This window comes from Arachis hypogaea, chromosome 20, assembly GCF_003086295.3.
Source record: "Arachis hypogaea cultivar Tifrunner chromosome 20, arahy.Tifrunner.gnm2.J5K5, whole genome shotgun sequence".
NCBI classification, from domain to species: Eukaryota; Viridiplantae; Streptophyta; class Magnoliopsida; order Fabales; family Fabaceae; genus Arachis; species Arachis hypogaea.
Genome location: NC_092055.1, coordinates 5,151,292 through 5,171,694, shown reverse-complemented (window position 1 = coordinate 5,171,694; position 20,403 = coordinate 5,151,292). Strand labels below are relative to the sequence as shown.

Genomic DNA, 20,403 nt, shown 5'->3' with positions numbered 1-20,403 from the left:
GGTCACACACACTCACAAGTAGGATTGAAAGTGAGTCGAGCTAGACCAAGTTCAAGCTCGACTCACGAAAATTGAGCTTGACTCACGGCCCACCTCATTAACAATCAAACTTATTTCTTAAGCTTAAATTTGGCTCACTGAAAGTTCATGAGCCGATTCGAGCTCACGAGCTGTCTTAAATAACAGGAACATAATCTATAATTCTATATCAATAAATTATAACTTATATATATTAAAAAATATTAATTTTATATGTTGTGTTGTATCTATTAATTATGAATTTTTTATTTATGTCCTACATCAAAATCATATAAAAATAATAATAAACTAAATATATATAAGATATATGTACTAATAATTTAATATATATTCGAGTCAACTTGCGAGCTAATGAGTTAAATTTATTCAAACTCAAACTCGGCTAATTTATTTTATGAACTCAATTCGAGGCTTAAGTTCAGCTCATAAGCTCACTTAGCTTATCGAGTTATTAACGAATCGAGTTTAAACTGACTCGTGAGTTGACTTAACTCGCTTCCAGCCTTACTCCCAAGAAAGAATATATATAATTTATACATCATTTTCTAATTTTTCAGCCTTAAGAGGTGATCCATGAGGCTGCGTTTGTTTACAAAGACAGAACACTAAGACATGGACACAGACACAAAATCATGTTTGACAGAGGAGACATGGACAGAAACAGTGTGTCTAAAGACATTAAATTAGTATATTTTGTGTCTATTCTGACAGAAAGGACACGGAAACACTAACAAAGAACACAACTTATTTTTCATTTTTTTTATTATTTTTATTAATTTTTCATAATTATATTTTTTTATTATTATATTTTTCATCTCAAATTTTTTGAATGAAAAAAAAATGAGAATAAATTAAATTTTTATAATTTGTTATAGTTTATCACTAAATAAAATACAAAAATACAAAATTTTGTATCTCTTTCTATTAGTATCTTATCCTATCCTATTTTCGGTGTTTTGTCCTGTTCTGTTCTAAGAAACAAACGTATTCTAAAACTTTGAATGACAATGTGAGGCCAAAAAAGAAAGAATGATTACAGCAAAGGAATTGCAGACACTGATGAGTTATGAGTAGGGGCCTCTACCTCTCTCATTGATGCCTTCAAAGTTCAAAGACAAAGACAATGACTACATATCACCTACTTTCAACTCTGTCCGCTATGTTTTTATTGTTCACTCTTGCAATGCCACATGTCCATTAATAATGCGATTTTAACACTTCTAGTTTCAAAATACTCACTCCACATCAACCTTCTTATATTAGTTTAGTTGCTGCTATAACCTGGGTTTAAATTCTAATAAACAAAATATCCAATAATTCGAAAGTATGTCCAGTTTATAATGGATAATATATACTACCATAGAAAATGGAGTTTTAATAAAGAGTGGATATTATTTTTTAATTAAAAACTTGTCTCTTCAATGAAATTTACTTTTCACCAAAAAGAAAATTCCCCTCTATAATATGGTAAGTGAAAGTTCGAAGCTTCTGACATAGTAAAAGATAAAGAACTATTCTTCATCCACATTGTATTTTTTATTTTTTATCTTGTAATGGCGGGATGGGGTCCATAAAAAAAGTACAATAAATAAAAGATTAATGTTGAAAACTACTATTCCTGAACATACATCAAACATAGCATTACACCAAAATATACTTCTTCTGAAAATTAATTTGTGCCAAACATAAACTATAATTAAACTTTGTCTAGCTTTTTCTTTACATGTATTGATAACTGTTAAACCTAATTTTAAAAAGAAAAATTGTCTAACGACAGTCAACAATTTATTTATAGTGTTAGGCCACATGGGCCTCATAATTTTCTTTCTTTGTTTTGTTTAGGCGTACATGTTATTCTAGTAAGAAGCGATAAAAGGGGCCAGACCGAAATTTTTTTAACAAATTAAAAAAAAGAATATTTTGTGAATTAGTTTGATGCCAATAGACATTACATTTTCTAATAATTATAAAACTATAAATTAATTTCTATTCACTTTCGTATTTATTTAATTCAATTCTTATAATTAGTTGACAGCAAGTCACATATTAATATGTTAAATAACGTATTTATGTAGCTGATTTTTTTTTTGAAAAAGTTTAGGGGGCCAGCAGTTTTGTTGAATTTTGGCCAGCATGTAGCCAGCAGAAAAAGGTGAGTCATTGGATGAAAACTCACATCAATCTCACACCATTAGATCATCATTGATGGCTATTTGATGGCTACCAATCACAAAAGTTGCTGGCCCCTAGCATTGCTCTTTTTTTTATAATAAGAACAAATTATCTCCTAAATCTCTCAATTGTATGTCCTTCCTCCACTTTATGTTTTTTTTCTGCCACAGTCTCTTTTTTCTTCCTCCGAAACTCTCTCTCCAACCTTAATCTCTCGCTAAGCTCAAGATTCATAAGAAAACTTTCAAATTCGTCGCCGACCATATCAACTCCCTTCATCACCACTGTGATTCCTTTGCCTTTCCTTTCACATGATCATTGCGTGATAATTGTGATGCTGATGATGATATTATTAAAAGACCGTCAAAGAAGTCCTCTCAGAGACACCCAAATGGAACCCACCACCAACCTTCTCCAAATTCCAACCCCAACAACCCCACAAGCCCAAAACCTTCCATACAGAGATGAAGAATTACGAGGACGACGATGCTGATGCATTATTTGCAACAATGGCCACCACCAAACCCCAAGAGATCTCCCAACTCTCTGAGGAAGTTTGCAGCTTGAGCGAGAGTGTCTCCACCACAACCTTCAACGAAGAAGAAACGCGCCAAAGGGTAGTAAACAGATCACCCGCCAGAACGCAGAAAAATCGCTCCTTTTCCGGTGACTTCGCCGCCAGGACGGTCGGAAAGTCTCCGGTCAGGAGGTCGGAGCAGTCTCCGGCGAGGAGGAATGGTGGGTCGGTGAGGCTTGTTCAGAGCAGGGACCAAATGGGGAACGGATTATCGAGGAACCAGACTCGCCGCCGTGACGCCGGCGAGAATTCCAGCCGGCGTTCTATGTCTCCGGCAACCCGAACCGACAACGGAGCAACTAGATCTGTCGTGGGTCGGAGCCCATCTAAGAGGAGAGGAACAAATCAGTCCCCTGCAAGGGTGAGGCAGGCCCCTGCACCGGCAGTTGAGAGTGGTGACCGGAAAATGGATAATCCGGCCATGGAGGAGGGAAAGTGGTCATCTTCAGCTAATAATGAGTCTCTGGAAAACCCTCTTGTGTCATTGGAATGCTTCATCTTTCTCTAGTTATGCCCAAACTGCAATGGCGGTTGCGGTGGTTATGGGCGGTGCCACCACTTTTAGTGTCAGATTATAGTACTATTAGTAATTATTAGCAAGTCATAATTTCTTGTACCTTCCTTGATTAGTGTTTGGACTTTTGGAGGTGATGAAATTTGGGTGTAAATATTTGAAGTCAAGGTCAATTGTAGGACCCAATTATAGGATATCAGAGTTAATTAGAGCTGGCTTGTCCCAAATCCCAACATGATCCCTTTGCATTTGAGGAATTATATGAGAATATACATAATTGTCTACTAAGTAATTTTTTGTCAAATAATAATTACAAGTAAAAATTCATATTTAGTTGTTTTTTGTGTGTGTGAAGTTAATTATAAAGTTAATAATTGTATTATTAAACAATAAATGTTTTGCATGTTAGAGTTAGTAAAATTGATATCTGTTTTGCTACCTGCACTTGACTGCTTCGTCCACTGCAAGTGGGTTGCTTCTATGGCAGGGTTAGGAAAGATTGCATTCCTGGCATATATGATTCAGTCTGTAGCAGTAAATTAAGCACCTACCGCTTTGTGACAATGAATATATTTTGAAGCATTTAAGAGGAGGAGCATGAAGACAAATTATAGAAAGTACAAAGCATGTTCAACTTTTTGTTACAGTATAAATAGAACCCCTGTTTTTAACCATAGGGGATACAAATACATCTCCTTTAACCGTGACCAAATAAGGGAACTACTTATTTTGGCGGGTTTCCAATCCTCATTCCCCACAAAAAAACACAAACTGAAAGTGGTGTGTGTCATGTCAATTGTCATGCACATGGCTTTTCTGCTTCTCGAGGTGGTACATTTTGGGATGAGATTAGTTAACAATTCTACTTTGAGTCCACTTAATTGGAAATAAAAAAGAGAATACTAAGAAGGAACCTGCTCTCTGCAATCTGCATCATCAACAACTTCGAGGCTTATCTCATTCTCATCTTATCTTTATTCTCATTTACTAATTACAAAGTTAGTTCATATTCCACTTTTTAATTTTATTATGGAGGTGAGGATGGGTAGGACTTCGTTATGGAATTCAGGTGTGTTTTACATGTATGTGGTGTCAGCAGAAGAGAAATCAAACCGTGCGAGTGGGAGAAGTCTTGTTGGACAGTTCGATTTACTCCAACAACACGGATTTCTAAAAAAAATTAACTATACATAAAACACGGACGGTCCGATTTATTTTGTCGAAGATTCAAAATTTCTCTACTTACAACTCTGACCTTCCGACTTGATCATCACCTTTTTCATATACACAACTCGCATGGTCTAAATTATTCACACTGCAACTCAAAAAAAGTTACGCCACACATTGGTCTAACACCTCAAAAATTCATAACAAAATACAACACATTCGTGGTTTCCATAACCGAAAAAATAAGCCTTCATATTCCTCTGCCTGGTATTTAGCATTATTATATTCTGTAACTATTTCCATTGATATGGATATTTACTTACTTAATAATTGGAAGAGAGCATGAAAAGGGACACCGACTCTCATGAATTTTGATTGATAGTGAAAGAAAAAGTAGTACCGTAAAGTACGTGGAAGCCCAGCTCCCCCTACTAATGTTAGAACTTAGAAATAACTTTATGTTCTTAATCCCATGTTTGAATTTATATATGGAATCACATGTGGAACAACTTCGCCGTATAACTAATATCACGAGCCTGCAAAACCCAAATCCACACCCAAACAAACGTGCATATCTATCTACTTAATCAGTTCGTAATCATTGCTACTTATCTAACTTCCCTAAACAAAACTAAACTCTCTACTTTCAGCATCAATACAAGAACTCAATCGAATCGGTTGATTTCACCTGGTTAATCGAAAATTGATAAAAAAAAAAAAGTTTGTAAATGAATTGATCAAAAATTAAAAATGATATAATAAAACTATACATCAATTGAATCAAACCAATTTTTTAGTGGTTAATTTTATGGAACACCGCCGGATTTATGTGCCAAACATATTTTAAATATGACACTCATTCATATTCAGTCTAATACATCTGTCTTTTCTGTTTAATTGTGTCTTAATAAAAAATAAATTTTTTTCTAAACACACTTAAACACACCTAAATATCATCATGTATCAGCGTGTTTAGTCTTATTTTTAAAATAAATTTTGCATCTAATTTGTTAAATTTAATAAAGAATTAATTATCTTTTAGCTAATATGGATGCTACTTTGAGTCTTTTGCAATTTTGTTTATTTTAGGTAGCATTCGGCGGAATTTGATGGAGTTTCTACAGCACAAGAAGCAAAGGAGATGGCAGCGAGGAGCGACGCGTACGCGTGACTGACGCATACGCGTGATTTGAAGATTTGCACAGCGACGTGTGCGCGTGACCGACGCGTCCGCGTGACTCACGAAAAAGACCATCGACGCGTACGCGCCACGTGCAGAAAATGCAGAAAAATGCTGGGGGCGATTTCTGGGCTATTCTAACTCAGTTTTCAGCCCAGAAAACACATATTAGAAGCTGCAGAATGGACAAAACATGTGGTCCCCACCCATCAACCGAAGACTTGTCAATTAAATTTAAATTTAAATTCAAATATTATTTTGAGGAAAAGATATTATTCTAGTTTTAGATAATAGGTTTTAAATTATTAGGATTAGTTATAAAAACGGATCCCAATTAGTTAAAGGGGAATTGGACCTCAACATAATTCATAATTTACAATCCTAGTTTTCTACTTTGAACCATGAGCAACTAAACCTCCACTGTTAAGGTTAGGAGCTCTGCCTATTTGTATGGATTGATTTTATTGCTTTTTCTATTTTAATTTATGCATGGATTTATAATTTAAGAATTGTTTTCGCTCTTCATCTTATGAATTTGGGTGGAACGAAAGTATGACACTCTTTCTATTTGAATTCTTGTATAACTTGAAAAAGCTCTTCACTTGAACAACAACTTAAAAACATATTCTCCTAAATTTTAATTATCTGGATTTAACGGGATACGTGACATATAATCCTTTTATTTTTGGGTAATTAGAGTTTTTGTGGCATATAAACTGGAATTTGATCATGTAGCTTCTAATTAGAATTAATTGACCAAAGAATTGGCAGTTAATGAATTTTAGATGAGACTAGAAAGGTCTAAGGAATTAGGGTCTAGTCACATATAGTTTGCCATAAATTAAATCTACATAATTAAAATAGTTAGTAAGAAAAGTTAATTCGGAAAAATAAATAACTCTGAAGCCTTAACTATCTTCTCCATATTTTATTCCCAAATTAATCATTTTCCTGTCTACTTTTTAATGCTCTTTGAACATTCAACACTATTTTCTATTTGTCTAACTAAACCTATCAAATACTATTGTTGCTTAATCCATTAATCCTCGTAGGATCAATCCTTACTCACGTAAGGTATTACTTGGTACGATCCTGTGCAATTACCGGTTAGTTTGTGGACTTTAAATTTCACACCAAGCTTTTGGCGCCGTTGTCGGAGATTGATTGTGATTGACAACTACTCGTTGTTTGATTTATTAGATTAGATAATTTTTCTTTTAATTAGTTTTAACTTAATATTATTAATTTTTATTTTCATTTTTTTCTTTTTCTTTATTTATTTTTTCATTTCCCCGTGCGTTTCGTCTTGTTTCCCCTATTCCCCTGTCCCCGTTTTAATTTTTCTTCATTTAACTTTTGAATCTTGTTTTCAAAACCTGCGTCCAATTTTTTTATTTTATTTTTCTTTTTCTTTTTATTTTTCTTTTCTTTTATTTTCATTCTGTTTCTTCCCATTATTTTTCTTATCTTTTAATATTTTATTTATTTTATTTTATTTCTATTTTTAACCTCCGAAAAAAAAATTATATCTTATATTATTTTTTCTTAATTTTTAAAATTAAGTTTTTTTTTTTGTGACTGAATTAAGTTTGATGTCTTCTATATATTTTTATTTTAATTTTTTTTGTTTATTTTTCTTGTCTTAATTTTACCTATAGTTTTTGAAATTTATTTATTTATTTTATTTAGTATTTTTATTTTATTATTTTACACAGGTTACCTCACAGGGACTTCTCTGCACTCTAACGTAGAGAGTCCCATCTTTTTGTATTTTCTGTTTGTTTATGCGTAGGAACAGAGACAAAGAACATCTCTTAGACTTTGATCCTAAACCTGAAAAAAATTTCAGGGGACGTTTACAACAAGCAAGACTTTACAAGACTGCAGAAACTATGGATCCTAATAATAATAATGCTGTTAATGCCAATGTAGCAAATCCGAATGGGGATGATCAACAAAGGAGAGTGCTCGGCTCTTATTCTGCCCCTACTGCGGATCTTTATGGAAAAAGCATTGTGGTGCCTCATATTGCTGCGAACAACTTTGAGTTGAAACCACAACTGGTCACCCTGGTGCAACAAAATTGTCAGTATCATGGACTTCCTCATGAAGATCCAAATCAATTTATTTCTGATTTTCTGCAGATACGTGATATTGTGAAGACAAATGGAGTGAACCCAGAGGTGTACAAACTCATGCTTTTTCCATTTGCTCTGAGGGATAAAGCAAAGCTATGGCTAGATTCCCAACCAAAAGAGAGTCTGAATACTTGGGAAAAAGTTGTTACGGAGTTTCTCACTAAATTTTTCCCACCAAAGAAGCTGACTAAGCTTAGGTTGGAGGTTCAGACCTTCAGGCAGAAGGAGGGTGAAACTCTTTATGAAGCTTGGGAGAGATACAAGCTACTGACTAGGCAATACCCTCCAGACATGTTCTCCAAATGGACCCAACTAGATATCTTTTATGAAGGCTTGGGTGAGATGTCCAAGATGAGCTTAGATACCTCTGCAGGTGGTTCACTACACAAGAAGAAGACACCAGAGGAGACTATTGAGCTGATTGAATTGGTTGCAAGCAACCAATATTTATATTCATCTAACAGAAATCCTATGAACTCTGAGACCTCTCAGAAGAGAGGCGTGTTGGAAGTAGAAGCTGTTAATGCTTTTCTTACTCAGAACAAGCTTATGTCCCAGCAGATAAATCTACTTACTCAACAGATGGGTGGCATGCAAGTCTCAGCTATCAACACTCAAAATCCACCCCAAGAGACCTCCTATGACATGGCATGTAATTTTGTGCAAAATGATAATTATGATTATGCTCAACCTTCTTCTGAACAGGTCAATTACATGGGGAATGGTCCGAGGAATCCCAACAATAATCCATATTCCAAGACATACAATCAGGGGTGGAGGAATCACCCAAATTTTGGATGGAGGGACCAACCTTAGAGACCTCAGAACTTCAACAATAATTCTCAGGGCGGCTTCCAACAGAACAATTACAACAACCGCCAATTTCAGTCGCAGCAGCAACAACCACTTCAGCAGGCAAACTCTAAATCCCAAGAAGATTCTAATTGGGAGCTGATGAGGAGTTTTATGCAGGAAACCAGAGCCTCCATTAGAAACTTGGAAGTGCAGATGGGCCAACTAAGCAAGCAAATACCTGAGAGGTCTGTAAGTATATTTCCAAGTGATACAGTGGTGAACCCAAGAGAAGATTGCAAGGCTATTCAGTTGAGAAGTGGTAAAGTAGCTGGCTCTGAAACCAAGACCAATGAAGAGCTAGTTGAAAAAGAAGCTCCAGAGAAGAAGAAGGGAGATGTAGAGCACGCCAGTGGCGGAGCTTAGTTCAGACAAAGGGGGGCCATGGTCCCCCCAAATTTTTTATAAAAAAATTAGTAGTATTTTTTTAAAAGATAAAAAATAATTTAATTGGTTTAAATACTTTATTATAACTCAAAGTACCCAATAAGTTCAATAAGCAACACTCTCTCTACCTTTAAGTTCAAATATAAAAATTATATATTTATTTAATTTAATATTATTTTATATTTTACTATTTATTTAATTTAATTTTTTATATGATAAAAAAAATAGAATATTCAATAAGTATTAATATTATTGTATTTGTATAAATTGATAAAAAAAATTCAATAAATATTATAAATTTTAATATTTGTCCTTCTAACCTCTTCTTTACATATTCTACAGGATATATATATTCAAATTTTTATATAAAATAATAATAAAAAATCAAAGAATTGATAATTTTTTAAGAGGAAGGTTAATATTCAAGAAGGAAAACATATAATTTTTACAATATCAACACCTGTAGATAGTTCTTCTACTTTAATGAATTACGAAAAAAGTGAGATACAACCTTCAAAAGTTCAAAAAGTTACATCTGATGAGTTTGACCTTAATTTTTTGAAACGAGACCCTGAAAAACGGCTTTAAATTTGGCAATATCACCCAAACCGGAGAGATGAGATTAGACGAACTTATCTTAAATGGGATCCATATCAGAAATATTTTGACAACTATCTTCTATGTGCCCCCCCCCCCCAAAATTTTGTTTCAAGTTCCGCCACTGGAGCACGCCCCTCCTAAACATGCAGACAACCCGTTTCCTGACTCTCTTGACACTTATCCCACCTTGCCAAAGGCTCCTGAATACAAGCCAAAAATGCCATATCCTCAGAGGCTTCAAAAGGCGTCCAAGGAAAAGCAATTCTCAAAATTTTTAGATGTCTTCAAGAAGCTGCAGATCAACATTCCTTTTACAGAAGCTCTGGAGCAAATGCCTCTCTATGCAAAATTTATGAAAGAATTGTTGACTCACAAGAAGAATTGGAAGGAACAAGAGACAGCGGTGTTAACCAAGGAATGTAGTGCCATTATTCAACACACCCTTCCTGAGAAGATGCCAGACCTAGGAAGTTTTGTTATTCCTTGCACCATTGGAGATGTCGGCATTCAGAGAGCTTTATGTGACCTTGGAGCTAGCATCAATCTAATGCCACTTTCAGTGATGAAAAAGCTTCAAATTGAGGAGGTAAAAGCCACTCGTATTTCTCTTCAACTTGCTGATCTTTCTATTAAATTACCTGTGGGTGTTGTTGAAGATTTACTTGTGAAAGTAGGCCCATTTATCTTCCCTGTTGATTTTGTTATATTAGACATGGAAGAGGAGGTAAAACCCTCTATTATACTTGGTAGACCCTTTTTAGCTACAGGTAGAGCTCTCATTGATGTGCAAAAGGTTGAATTAACCCTGAGGGTCAATGAAGAACAGGTGGTCCTAAATGTTTTTGAAGCCCTCAAGCACCCTAATGATTCTGAGGGGTGTATGAAAATAGATGTTATTGAACCACTTGTTCAAGAAGTACTGAAAGCTGAGGTACTTGATGATGTTCTGGATCCTATTTCTGAGTACAAATTAGTTGAAGTTGATGATTCACCACTCCAAAAGGAGCTGATGAACACGCCAATAAAGGAGGAGGAAGTCCCCAAGCTTGAGCTCAAATCTTTGCCTCCTTCTCTGAAATATGTGTTCTTGGGTGAAAATGATTCATATCCAGTGATTATTAGCTCTTCTCTGAAGCCTGAAGAAGAAAAGGCACTTGTTTCAGTGCTCATGAGCCATAAAACAGCTCTTGGATGGACCATTAGTGACTTGAAGGGGATTAGTCCAACCAAGTGTATGCACAAGATCCTCCTTGAAGATGATGCTAAACCAGTTGTGCAACCACAAAGGAGACTTAATCCAATTATGAAAGAGGTGGTCCAAAAAGAGGTAATGAAATTATGGGAAGCAGGCATTATTTACCCTATTTCTGACAGCCCTTGGGTAAGTCCTATGCAGGTAGTTTCCAAGAAAGGACGGATGACAGTGATTAAGAATGAAAAGAATGAGCTTATTCCTACAAGAACAATCACAGGATGGAGAATGTGCATAGATTACAGGAGGCTCAACACTGCTACAAGGAAGGATCATTTCCCCCTGCCTTTCATTGATCAGATGCTTGAGAGGTTAGCTGGTCATGCTTTTTATTGTTTTCTAGATGGATTTTTGGATATAATCAAATTGCAGTGGACCCTCAAGATCAAGAGAAGACAGCATTCACATGCCCCTTTGGAGTATTTGCTTACAGGAGAATGCCATTTGGACTTTGTAATGCTCCAGGAACTTTTCAGAGGTGTATGCTTTCCATTTTTTCTGATATGATTGAAAAGTTTATTGAAATATTTATGGATGACTTTTCTGTTTTTGGTAATTCTTTTGAATCCTGCCTTAAACATTTATCTCTTGTCATGAAACGGTGTCAAGAATCAAACCTTGTTTTAAATTGGGAAAAATGCCATTTTATGGTTACAGAAGACATTGTTCTTGGACACCGGATTTCAAGTAAGGGGATTGAGGTAGACAGAGCAAAGGTGGAGGTAATTGAAAAATTACCACCACCAACTAATGTTAAGGCAATTAGGAGTTTCTTGGGTCATGCAGGATTTTATAGAAGATTTATAAAGGATTTTTCTAAAATTGCTAAACCATCGAGCAACCTGTTGGTTGTTGATGTTCCTTTTATCTTTGATTCTGATTGTCTGCATGCCTTTGAAACTCTGAAAGCAAACCTTACCTCTGCTTCCATTATAGCTCTTCCTGACTGGGATTTACCATTTGAATTAATGTGTGATGCTAGTGATTTTACTATAGGAGCGGTTTTAGGACAGAGGCATGGTAAGCTTGTACATGTCATTTACTATGCCAGTCGTGTGTTAAATGATGATCAAAAGAATTACACAACTACAGAAAAGGAATTATTAGCTGTTGTGTATGTTGTTGATAAGTTTAGGTCCTATTTACTTGGTTTTAAGGTTATTGTTTATACTGACCATGCTGCTTTGAAGTACCTTCTAACCAAACAGGATTCTAAACCAAGATTAATTAGATGGGTATTGCTCCTTCAAGAGTTTGATATTGAGATAAAAGACAGGAAAGGGTCAGAAAATCAAGTAGCTGACCATCTCTCCAGAATTGAGCCTGAAGCAGGAGAACAACCACCCACAGCTATGACTGAGACGTTTCCGGATGAGCAATTGTTCTTCATTCAGCAGGCTTCATGGTTTGCAGATATTGCCAATTATAAGGCCATGAATTTTATCCCAAGGGAGTACAGCAAGCAACAAGTAAAGAAGCTATTGATTGATGCCAAGTACTACATTTGGGAGGAACCATACCTTTTTAAAAGGTGTTCAGATGGTATAATGTGGAGATGTGTCCCAGATGAAGAAACACAGCAGATTCTTTGGCACTGTCATGGTTCTGATTATGGAGGCCACTTTGGTGGTGAAAGGACAGCTACAAAGGTCCTTCAAAGCGAGTTTTACTGGCCGACTCTCTTCAGAGATTCAAGAAAACTTGTGAAGCACTATGACAGATGTGCAAAGGCCACGAATCTCCCTGCCAACCATGAAATGCCACAGCAGGGGATTCTTGAAGTTGAGTTGTTTGATGTGTGGGGTATTGATTTCATGGGACCTTTTCCACCCTCACATTCAAACAACTACATTTTTAGTGGCGGTTGACTATGTGTCCAAATAGGTGGAAGCTGTGGCTCTACCCACCAATGATGCCAGGGTAGTAATGAGCTTTCTTCAGAGATATATCTTTAGCCGGTTTGGTGTTCCAAGGACACTCATTAGTGATGGTGGAAGCCACTTCTGTAACAGACAGTTGGACTCTCTTCTGCATAGATATGGAGTTCGTCATAAAGTGGCAACCCCCTATCACCCTCAGACAAGTGGACAGGTTGAAGTTTCCAACAGGGAACTTAAGAGGATTCTAGAGAAGACCGTCAGTGTTTCAAGAAAGGACTGGTCTAGGAAGCTTGATGATGCTCTCTGGGCATACCGGACAACTTACAAGACTCCTATTGGCATGTCCCCTTATCAGTTAGTCTATGGCAAAGCCTGTCACTTGCCAGTTGAGTTGGAGCATAAAGCTTAATGGGCAATCAGGTACCTGAATCTTGATTCAGAAGCTGCAGGAATTAAGCGGATGCTTCAGTTGAATGAGCTTGATGAATTCAGATATTCAGCCTCTGAGAATACCAAGCTCTATAAGGAGAGAACCAAGCTACTGCATGACAAGAAGATTGCCATCAGAATCTTTGGGCCAGGAAAGAGAGTGCTTCTATATAATTCAAGGCTCAAATTCTTTCCCAGGAAGTTGAAATCCCAGTGGTCAGGACCGTTTGTGGTTACCAGAGCTTCACCATATGGTCATGTGGAAATACAAGAAGAGAATTCTGATAGGAAGTTTACAGTGAATGGCCAGAGGTTGAAGCACTATCTTGGAGGCGAGATTGATCGCCAGAGGTCCACTCATCTGCTGAACTAGCAGAACTGACCGTCAAGCTAGTGACGTTAAAGAAGCGCTTGTCGGGAGGCAACCCGATAAATTCGTATCCTTAGCTATCTTTAGTAGTAGTATTTTTCTTCCCTATTTGATTTTTACTAAGTTTTTACTGTTTTTCAGATCATGCAGCTATCTTAGAACAGGAGCCGGACAATTCTCTCAAAAAAAAAAGGCACACGACGCGCAAGCGTCGCTGACGCGTACGCGTCAGATGGGTGTGCATGAAAAATAAAAATGACCAGAGGGTTGAGCGGGAGTAGAGCTGGAAGCATGCTAGAAGCACAAACCGCATCACGCGTGCGCGTCATTTGTACTTTTCGCCTTCAACGCGTGCGCGTCACTAACGCATACGCGTGACCCTGAACTTCAACGTAAATATGCGTTTGGGCAGAAAGTTATGCTGGTTTGGGGCTGAAAGTGTGCTAGAGGAAAAAATTTGATCACGCGCACGCGTCCCTGACGCGTGCGCGTCATCTGTAAAAATGGCCATCCACACGTGCGCGTGAATGACGCGCACGCGTTGTATGAAAATATTGATCCCAAAGACACGCGAACAGAGGGTTGCGCATGCACGCGGCTGGCTTCACACGAATCGCACAAAACCCAGGGCACGCGGACGCGTGCCTGACGCTTACGCGTCATTAAGAAAAATGCGCGACCCACGCGTATGCATGCCGTACGCGTACGCGTCGCCTGCGCTGCACAATTACACTAGTTTGCCGCCCAGCTTTAATTTTCTTTTTCTCTCTCCCAATCCTAATTCTCTCTTGTTCTTTTATCCTTTTATTCTTATTTCTGTATAATAATTGTTTCTTTTTATTTTCAGTTCTTCTTTGCTTGAGGACAAGCAAACCTTTAAGTTTGGTGTTGACGCTTCGCTTATAGGTTTTCTGTCTATTCTTATGGCACCAAAGGTAGGCGAATCATCTTCACAAAGGAGCACAACTTGAAGAATAAAACGACCGCTCGGATAACTAAGGTGGTTGAGTTCCTTTCATTTTTTTCCTTCCCGCTTTTAATATGTTATGTTTCGGTTTTCTGCTACTTTGTTTTGTTTATTGCATGATCCTTTATTAGTAGATTCATAGGTTCTAGTTTAATTTTCTGTTAAGTGCTTTAATTCTGAAAGATGTCTCATGTATTGCCCACTGAGCTTGAAATCAAAAAGAAAGAAGAACAGATGTAGTGCATGAGAATTTGAGTTTAATTTTTAGAGTAGTCTCATTTATTCAAATGTGGTGGTATTTTCTGTGATTCTGAATGCATGACTTGAACAGTGCATATTTTTTATAGTGAAGTTTATGAATGTTAAAATTGTTGGCTCTTGAAAGAATGATGAAAAAAAGAGAAATGTTATTGATAATCTGAAACGCAAGAAAAAGCAGTGAAAAACACGAAGCTTGAAAAAAAATATAAAAAAAAGGATCCAAGACTTTGAGCATTAATGGATAGGAAGGCCCAAAGGAATAAAATCCTGGCCTAAGCGGCTAAATCAAGCTGTCCCTAACCATGTGCTTGTGGCGTGAATGTGTCAAGTGAAAAGCTTGAGACTGAGCGGTTAAAGTCGTGATCTAAAGCAAAAACGAGTGTGCTTAAGAACTCTGGGCACCTCTAACTGGGGACTCTAGCAAAGCTGAGTCACAATCAAAAAGGTTCACCCAGTTATGTGTGTGTGGCAGTTATGTATCCGGTGGTAATACTGGAAAACAAAATGCTTAGGGTCACGACCAAGACTCATAAAGTAGCTGTGTTCAAGAATCAACATACTGAACTAGGAGAATCAATAACACTATCTGAATTCTGAGTTCCTATGGATGCCAATCATTCTGAACTTCAAAAGATAAAGTGAGATGCCAAAAATATTCAGGATTGCAGGTGTAAACCCCACTATAAGAAGAGGCATGAGCTTAATCGAACTCTCATTCTCATGCAAATTCACATCCTAAGCTTATATTAGTTTTGGTTGCTTGAGGACAAGCAACAGTTCAAGTTTGGTGTTGTGATGCGTGAGCATCCTTCCTATCTTTTCCTAGTAAATTTGCATCTAATTTATTGAATTTAATAAAGAATTAATTATCTTTTAGCCAATATGGATGCTACTTTGAGTCTTTTGCAATTTTGTTTATTTTAGGTAGCATTCGGCGGAATTTGATGGAGTTTCTGCAGCACAAGAATCAAAGGAGATGGCAGCGAGGAGCGACGCGTACGCGTGACTGACGCGTACGCATGATTTGGAGCTTTTCATGGCGACGCGTGCGAGTGACTGACGCGTACGCGTGATTTGAAGATTTGCACAGCGACGCGTGCGCGTGACCGACGCGTCCGCGTGACTCGCGAAAAAGACCATCGACGCGTACGCGTGACTGACGCGTACGCACGACATGCGCCACGTGCAGAAAATGCAGAAAAACGCTGGGGGCGATTTCTGGGCTATTCTAACTCAGTTTTCAGCCCAGAAAACACAGATTAGAAGCTGCAGAATGGACAAAACATGTGGTCCCCACCCATCAACTGAAGACTTGTCAATTAAATTCAAATTTAAATTCAAATATTATTTTGAGGAAAAGATATTATTCTATTTTTAGATAATAGGTTTTAAATTATTAGGATTAGTTATAAAAAGGATCCCAATTAGTTAACAGGGGGATTGGACTTCAACATAATTCATAATTTACAATCCTAGTTTTCTACTCTGAACCATGAGCAACTAAACCTCCACTGTTAAGGTTAGGAGCTCTGTCTATTTATATGGATTGATTTTATTGCTTTTTCTATTTTAATTTATGCATGGATTTATAATATAAGAATTGTTTTTGCTCTTCATCTTATGAATTTGGGTGGAACGAAAGTATGACCCTCTTTCTATTTGAGTTCTTGTATAACTTGAAAAAGCTCTTTACTTGAACAACAGCTTGAAAACATATTCTCCTAAATTTTAATTATCTGGATTTAACGGGATACGTGACATATAATCCTTTTATTTTTGGATAATTAGAGTTTTTGTGGCATATAAACTGGAATTTGATCATGTAGCTTCTAATTGGAATTAATTGACCAAGAAATTGGCAGTTAATGAATTTTAGAGGAAACTAGTAAGGTTTAAGGAATTAGGGTCTAGTCACATATAGTTTGCCATAAATTAAATCCTACATAATTAAAATAGTTAGTAAGAAAAGTTAATCCGGAAAAATAGATAACTATGAAGCCTTAACTATCTTCTCCATATTTTATTCCCAAATTAATCATTTTTCTGTCTACTTTTTAATGCTCTTTGAATATTCAACACTATTTTCTATTTGTCTAACTAAGCCTATCAAATACTATTGTTGTTTAATCTATCAATCCTCGTGGGATCGACCCTTACTCACGTAAGGTATTACTTGGTACGACCCGGTGCACTTGCCGGTTAGTTTGTGGACTTTAAATTCCACACCAATCATCATCACTATGAACCACCATAACAACAAAATAAATCTGTCTTATCATCATCACCATGGTTACACCATAAATCTAACCACAAAATAAATTAACAATCCAGCAACAACAACATCCACAAAATTAGCAACAACATAAATTAAAAAAATTAAAAAGAAAGAACTCATGTATATGTTCTTCAAAAATTAAAAAAAAGGACTAAGAAGAGAGAAAGAGAGCCACAGTGTCTTTTTCTTTCATTTTCTGTCTCTGCCATTTACTTCTCACCCTCAACACTCCTCCCACCTCCACCACACCACTGCCTTAGACCTTTCTTTTCCACAGACAGTACCATGCCTTAGCCAAAATCCTTTTGTTTTTTCCTCTATTGGCATTCCCGTTCTATTCGCAACATCCCCCTCCCAGAGTCGTTCCCTCATTTCTCAATCTCGTAACATTCTTCTCAAAAAACGCTTCCAATTCATCGTTTAATTCTGCCGTGGAACTGTCTTCGACGACTACCGCATTTTTGGGCAGAATGAAGACCAGATCGGCAACAACTCATCAAACGTCTCCCTCCTCTACCGCATCGTTCGTAGCGCCGCCACCATCTATTGTGGCTCCTCCTCCGACAGCAGCAATGACCGCCTATGATTCAAGCTTTTGAAGAAATTTTTACTGGATGGTCTCTTTATTTTGTGATTCTTTAATTTGTGTGTGATTCAATCTTTGTTTCTGTGATAATGATGATGGTGATGGTAATGAGAAGAAGATGAGTGGGGTTAGTGGTCAGGGAGAGTAAGAGTTTGGGACAAAGAGAGAGAGCAAGAGGTTCGGTGATGATGATGAAGGGGGTTAGGGGTTAGTGATGAGGGAGAGAAGGAGACGGGAAGAAAGAGAGAGAGAGAGAAAGAAGCTCGGTTATGATGATGAAGCCTTAAAGGGGGGTTGGGGGTTAGTGGGGAAGGGAAGGTTTTTTTTAGAGGGCAAAATCGTCTTAAAAATATTATTTATGGACAAAAGGATGATTTTAATAACAAAAAAAAGGTCGAGGACGAATTTAATTTTCACCCCAAATCTTAGGGACGAAAAAAGTATTTAACCATATTATTAATAATTAAAAAAGGTATTTTAAATACTTTATATAATTAAAAAATCATGAAAAAAGTTTAAAAATTATTTTATATTTCAATATTAATAAAATATTAAAATATCATTACAATTTATCTAAAAAATATTTTATATATATGCTGTGTTTCCGTATCTTATAAGAATTTTAAATTTGTGTGTTCACGTGTCATGTTGTGTGTCATATTGTATTCCGTATCCGTGAATCATAGGATTAACTTTTTAAATTTTTAAAATAATGAAAGACAAAGCATAATTTTTTTTTAAAAAATATTTTTTATACATAAATATATTATTTATTTTTTTTGGTAAGTGTAAGGGCACCAGGCCCACAAAAAAAAAAAACTACAAAACTAAAGGTTATTGGGGCAAAAAACCCCTTTTACATCATCTCTCATTAAACTAACTAAATCTAACGGGGGAGCATCTAAAAAGTGAAAAGTCTCCGTGAACTTGATGCTACTGCACGCTAGCCAGTGTGCGCACTGATTGGCTTCTCTTCCAATATGAATAAAAGCAATTTTCCAAGGTCTACGAAGGATTTTGTAAACCCCCTTTGCATCTACTTCCACCTCCACTCTTCTCATTTCCAAGTCTGTCGTCATGTGAAGGCCATGGAGGACACCCCACAACTCAGCTTGCACTGGTTGGCATCTTCTAAAATTCGCTCGAAAACCCCCAATCCACTCCCCATTATGGGTTCGAAGAAGACTTCCGCACCCAACCTTCATTGTTCTTTCTTGTGATGTGCCATCAATATTCAATTTAACCCACCCTTTTTGGGCGGGCTCCAATGTAAGTTTTTCCTACTTTGAGCTGTTTCAATAGATAGAAGCGTGCCTTTCTGATGAGCTCTCTTATACTCCTTAGCTTTTCCCCTTATGATTGAAATAGGATTCACTGGGCGGAGGAAACTTGGATTGTGAACCTCTTCATTTCGCCACTTCCAAAGTCAGTAGCAGGTTAGCACAAATTCGTCAATCCAATTGTGCTCAGAGCTTTTGTCCATGTCATTGCTAAAGTTTGTTTATATCCATAACTCCAGAGGCATTGTGAAAAAGAGAGCAATAGCATTTGGGTGTACTAATTTGGCCCAGATCCTACATGCGCTAGGACAGTCTCGCAGCACGTGGAGGATCGATTCTTTCACTTAGGGACAATTATGATAGTAAGAAGAAGTTTCCATCATTCTAGCTTTTCTATCTGCTGTCATCAGCCTTCCATGATTCATGAGCCACAAAAAGGTACGCACTCTTTCTGGGCCTTTCCATTTCCATGTTGCTTTCCAAATTTTGTTATTTTCACCTTGCTAGCTAGTTAGGCTCTTGTATGCAGTTGCAATAGAAAAAACTCCATTTGCTGTATATTTCCACCCAATAGTGTCTTTTCATTTTTGGGGTTGTGGCGGCTCTGTCTTTCTTATTTCCTCTATTAGATTCTGTGGGAGAAAAGGTTCCAAAATATTGAGCTGCCATTGATTATCTATATTTGCACAAAGCCTCCAATCGTGTACTGATCCCACTCTCTTGGAATGTCTTGTAAGATGTTTTCTCTAAGAGGTTCCTCTCTTGATAGCCAAATGTCATCGTAGAATCGAATTGTTTTACCATCACCTACGATCCACTTACAGTGCTGCTTCATTCTAGCCCAGGCTCTCTGCAGTTCCCTCCAAAAAGGAGAGCTTTTATTACTGCTGTTTATATTCTCCAGCCCATCCAACATTCCCTGCTTATCGTGAGTAACCACTTGTGTCCATAGAGTTTCCTGTTCCGTGAACAGTCTCCATAGAATTTTCATAATAAATGCTTCATTCATCTCATGTAGCTTTCTAAAACTCAGCCCTCCTTGTTGTTTTGGTTGGCACAGCGTCTCCCACCCGATGTGATGAAATTTTTTTGAGATTGATTATCCCCCCAAACGAAACATCGAATTGCTTTCTCTATTTCCCTACAAATTGCTTTTGGGATTCTGGTGTGTTGCATGTCATAGTATGCTAAAGGGTTCAGCACCGCCTTTGCAAGTGTTACTCTCCCCGCTAAAGATAGACATTGTCTTTTCCATCCCTTTAACTTGTTATGCACTCGTTGTAGTACATGTTTAAACTTCTCCTTCCCTTTTCATTGATTAGTAATCATTGCTCCAAGATACTTGCCCAAGCTTTGATTTTGTTGGAACTGACAGATTCCCATTATGGTCTCTCTCCTCTTCCTTCACATTATTAGAGAAAGTTATAGCTGTTTTGGAAATACTGACTTTCAAACTAGACACCTCACAAAAATCCTT

At 37.0% G+C, this 20,403-nt stretch overlaps 1 protein-coding gene and 1 long non-coding RNA gene across 2 annotated transcripts; both read left to right on the top strand.

Annotated features, from left to right (window-relative positions):
- The first annotated feature begins 2,333 nt into the window (after positions 1 to 2,333).
- Positions 2,334 to 3,635, top strand: LOC112784919 (uncharacterized). The gene has a single exon (XM_025828282.3). It carries the CDS (start codon positions 2,676 to 2,678, stop codon positions 3,294 to 3,296), a length of 621 nt encoding a protein of 206 aa, XP_025684067.1. The 5' UTR covers positions 2,334 to 2,675; the 3' UTR covers positions 3,297 to 3,635.
- A 15,003-nt stretch (positions 3,636 to 18,638) lies between these two features.
- LOC140182794 (uncharacterized) lies at positions 18,639 to 19,364 on the top strand. The gene is made up of 3 exons (XR_011878923.1): positions 18,639 to 18,915; positions 19,015 to 19,082; positions 19,166 to 19,364. It is a non-coding gene; the product is annotated as an uncharacterized lncRNA (long non-coding RNA).
- The last annotated feature ends 1,039 nt before the right edge of the window (positions 19,365 to 20,403 follow it).